The sequence below is a fragment of the Pollicipes pollicipes genome, unplaced genomic scaffold (genome assembly GCF_011947565.3).
Source record: "Pollicipes pollicipes isolate AB1234 unplaced genomic scaffold, Ppol_2.1 Scaffold_4219;HRSCAF=4965_pilon_pilon_pilon, whole genome shotgun sequence".
Lineage (NCBI taxonomy): Eukaryota > Metazoa > Arthropoda > Thecostraca > Pollicipedomorpha > Pollicipedidae > Pollicipes > Pollicipes pollicipes.
Window position 1 is genome coordinate 17,557,969 of NW_023596448.1, and position 3,856 is coordinate 17,561,824.

The following is a 3,856-nucleotide window of genomic DNA, read 5'->3' on the forward strand; positions in this document are numbered from 1 at the left end:
TGCCATTTCCGCCAGCCCTCACATCCATTATAAAATCCTACAACCCTGAACTTGACACGAAAACCTTCATAGCTCGAAGCTCACACGACGAAACGCACAGATGACAATAGGTAACGCACTGCGTCGCTGCTTTTGCGGTGCCTGGTGTTCATACGCGCTTCGGTGTCTTTGGAAACACTGGGAATAAGTGATCCAAGAGAAGCGCACAAGAAAGAACTGTGAGAGCCAACAAGAGAACTATTACTGAGGTTATCGACCTGTAAGCTGCTATGAGGTACTGGTTAAATGACCTTATAATGCTCACATTGGTTACGTTATACCAGGTCGTACGATGACGTTTGGAAGTCTCGAATTCAGGGTTTCTTTAATGAAAGCGTATGTTTAAGAGAAACAGCGAGTTCAACAGAGGCGTATTAGTGCCGTTTACGTCTTTGACTACCGACCTCCAAAAACATACGTGTGACCGGGTTGATAAATTTGAGTTACCAAACAGATTATGGCTCCTTAAATTACATATGCAGTGGGTATCGATGGCTCAGGGGTGGCATGGCTCGTGTGCAGAGTATGATTGACAACATGAATACGACCGATAGTAATATATTTCGGAACATCATCAAAAGCCCAACAACACCAAAATGAATTTAAACTAGAGCGCATAAGGTGTAGGACAGACCTAAGACAAAAACCATTCAGTGTCAGGATTGCTAAGTTTTTGAACATCAGATACAGGCGGGGTACGTGAGTACGGCAGGCTGGTTGGTAACTATTGCTTCTGTCCGCCGGCATCATTATATCAGTAATGGATGTTTAGATTCACCATGAAATGGCTGCCACATTGTGGAACTTGCGGTGTTACCACCAGGGCTTTTTGGGATAGCCTTGACCACCGTGCTTGATGTCGTAGTCGACGTTGACCTTGCTGTACGGCAGCTTTACATAATACCCGCCGCGGGTGCGGCCGCCGTAGTTGCTCTCGTACTTGCTCTGTGGAACGGCAAGCAGGTCAGCTTTGAAGAAGTGGTCAGCGATGATATTCACATTGATGTGTAAAAAGGACCTAAAATAGGAAAACGCCATGATAATGGTATTGTTTCGTCACTGACGCCAGCCAAGATGCCCCGACTTGGAAACGGGAACGCTTGCCAGCTTTTCATTCCATTCATGCAGGCCAGCATTTCCCGGTACCGGTAGAGGGCTGGCATTGCCATACCTGGCTCCACTAAAGCACTGCTGGCGTTGGTTCAGTGCGGGCTGCCGGTTTCCTGATAAAAGGTCCTGCTCTAGCAATACCATGGGGAGTTTATGAATAAGCACTTTATGAATCAGATCTATAAGCCGACCTAGAATGAGTTCGCCAATGGACGGTGACGATAATGGACATGTGGGACGGGGGGGGGGGGGAGTGAAACGGGGAAGCTTCCTTCGCGAGATACATGTTAAGTCTTTGCCTCATGAAAAAGGATGAAACAGGCCATGCCTACGTCCTCAGTTAGACTGCGACTGCCAAAGTTTATTCTCACCTGAGAGGCTCGTTCCCAAGGGTAGTAGATGTCGTAGTTGTAGCGATAGTTGTGCTTGCCGTAAGGTGCGGGCTTGTAGTAGTCTGAGGAATATCCTCCGTCGTCCTTGCCATAGTACCGTGGTGGACCGTACGGGTACTTATAGTTGTCATAATAGCTGTCAGAGTCCGCCGCGACATACGCCACCAAGCAGAGAAGCACTAAGAACTGGTGGCAGGGAATTTTTGCTAGACAAAGTACAGGATTTGTTGCTAGACGTGCCATGAAATGTTGGAAGTCCAGTTTTAAAAAAAATCATGCACGATTTCGTGCAAGGGACAGCATGCCTGAAGTGTTTTGGAACGATTTCAAGTGAAGTGGTGCCATGCATAAGTGCCATGCATGCTTCAAATTTTTACAAGTTCTTATAGGTTTGTGACAACTAACTGAGATGCGTTAAGCCTAAATGCGTGGCCAGGCACCTTGGCTTAGCCTTTCGATAACCTTGCAATGTTTTACATGCTTTCATGCCCTGAGAAAATATTGATGACTTTCTGCAGTTAGTGCGCTGTTGTCAAAACGGCTGTTGTCAAGACACAGTAACTGCAGGAAGTCTGCGACGCAACGGCATATTTCCATAGGGCTTACAACGTGATCACCGCCGGCCGCTGTACTCGTCCGTATGCTTACCTTCATGTCTGTTGTCTTCGCGCTCGGTGTTTGCCGGAAGAACAATGTCTCAGCCCTGCCGCCCGGTGCCTTTATATTCCTCGACGCCAGCGCCTCGCCAGCCAAACGCCTGGGCCGGCCTGGTGCAGCATTTTTTCCTCACGGAGGCAGTCCGCACCTTGTACGAGGCACGCCCATTTTGCGCATTGGCGTTCCGGTTACAGTTTTCCGTGGCTCATGCAGGGGGATATGGTGCATTATTTTTGATAAAGGTCAGGTTTTCCCCCGCTTTGTCCACTGCGGTGACGTCACTGGTGCCGAACCGTCAACGCGGCGCGGCCGCTAGCCCTGGGGCGTAACTCTGCGGGCAGCAGGAACACCGGATATATTCATACACACATTGATATATTCATACACCCATTGAACAAACTTTGGGCAGGAGGTGCATTTGACCAGGAAGACGCGTTTGACAGGTTACGTAAACTTGAATGGCGAGTGTGATGATGTGCTTCGCAAGGCTATTCCGCTAACTATTAAAATGCAGCTGCGGTGTGATAAACGAAAGCGTGAACAGCATAATTGCACGAGATGGGAAGCTAAAATGTCGGGCTCTCCTCGCATCGATAATGAATAGTCTATCAGCGGCAGGTGCACATGGTCATCGAGCCAATCGCATTCAATTAAGCATCGAATATAATGATATGCTTTGAAAGGATATCCATCTAGCCAATACAATGAGTCGGCGAGGGAACTGAAAGCCCTTAAGCGAGAACTCCTGCATAGATGGGAAGCCGGTACATCGGACCGATTTTTCAAACCAGTGATGGACAAATTGCTTTGGGCACCCTCATAAAGCCGTGGAGGTGAACACAGATAATTTCATGTGGAGTATCATGATTCGTTAGTTACAGGTTGTGAAATCAACAACCAACATGAACAAATAAGCAAAGCACATGCGAGCTGTTCAAGACAGGCAGCCTGAGCAATCCGTTACCTTGCCGCCATTTATGCGTCAACCATTACTGGCATGTGCGCATATCCGCAAGCCCATCAGGTAGACTTAAATGTCAAGCATTATGATGGGCTTTGAGAGCCAATGCTCAGCGAAGCTGTAAGATTCAATGGGCGTGGGAAGTGAATACGCCTACGCAAGGGCACAAGTACTCGGGAGGAGGATGAAGCCATGATGAGAGCAGGCCATCACACGCTGAGCGGTGATGGTTGAGTTTTTTTTTTCTCGAAGTTAAGTACGCAATGACGTGTAGCCATATCTCTGGGATTGCGGGAAAATCAGAACTGAGAGGTCAAACTGGGATCTGGGTGGCATGTATCTTTGAAGAGGATGGCATGAAAACCGTGTATTGAGCAATAATGTTGGAAAGCAACATGCCAGTACAAAAATTGGGCGCGTGTCCCAAATATGGTCATGCGTGTTGCAGTTGAGACCGATTTCAGAAAACGTGACGCTGGCGACTTCCCCGTCACTAGCGCAGCATCTTAGAGGGTACGTTCCCCAAGTCGTACAGCTGGTTTCTACTACACTTCAACGCGGTCTGACGGCCGAGATCTGACAACGGACCTGACCTGACGGTCGGCTCCATGGTTTGTGCATTTCGGCGCGATTGTCTGCACATGCAGACGTACACACACACACACACACACACACACACACACACACACACACACAC

The 3,856-nt window shown here is 48.4% G+C and overlaps 1 protein-coding gene across 1 annotated transcript; it reads right to left on the reverse strand.

Annotated features, from left to right (window-relative positions):
* Window positions 1–588: 588 nt before the first annotated feature.
* LOC119095441 (uncharacterized) lies at window positions 589–2,226 on the reverse strand. The gene is made up of 3 exons (XM_037218267.1): window positions 2,190–2,226; window positions 1,521–1,727; window positions 589–984 (listed from the first exon to the last, which is right to left on the reverse strand). Exons 1-3 carry the CDS (start codon window positions 2,193–2,195, stop codon window positions 853–855), a joined length of 345 nt encoding a protein of 114 aa, XP_037074162.1. The 5' UTR covers window positions 2,196–2,226; the 3' UTR covers window positions 589–852.
* Between the last annotated feature and the right edge of the window lie 1,630 nt (window positions 2,227–3,856).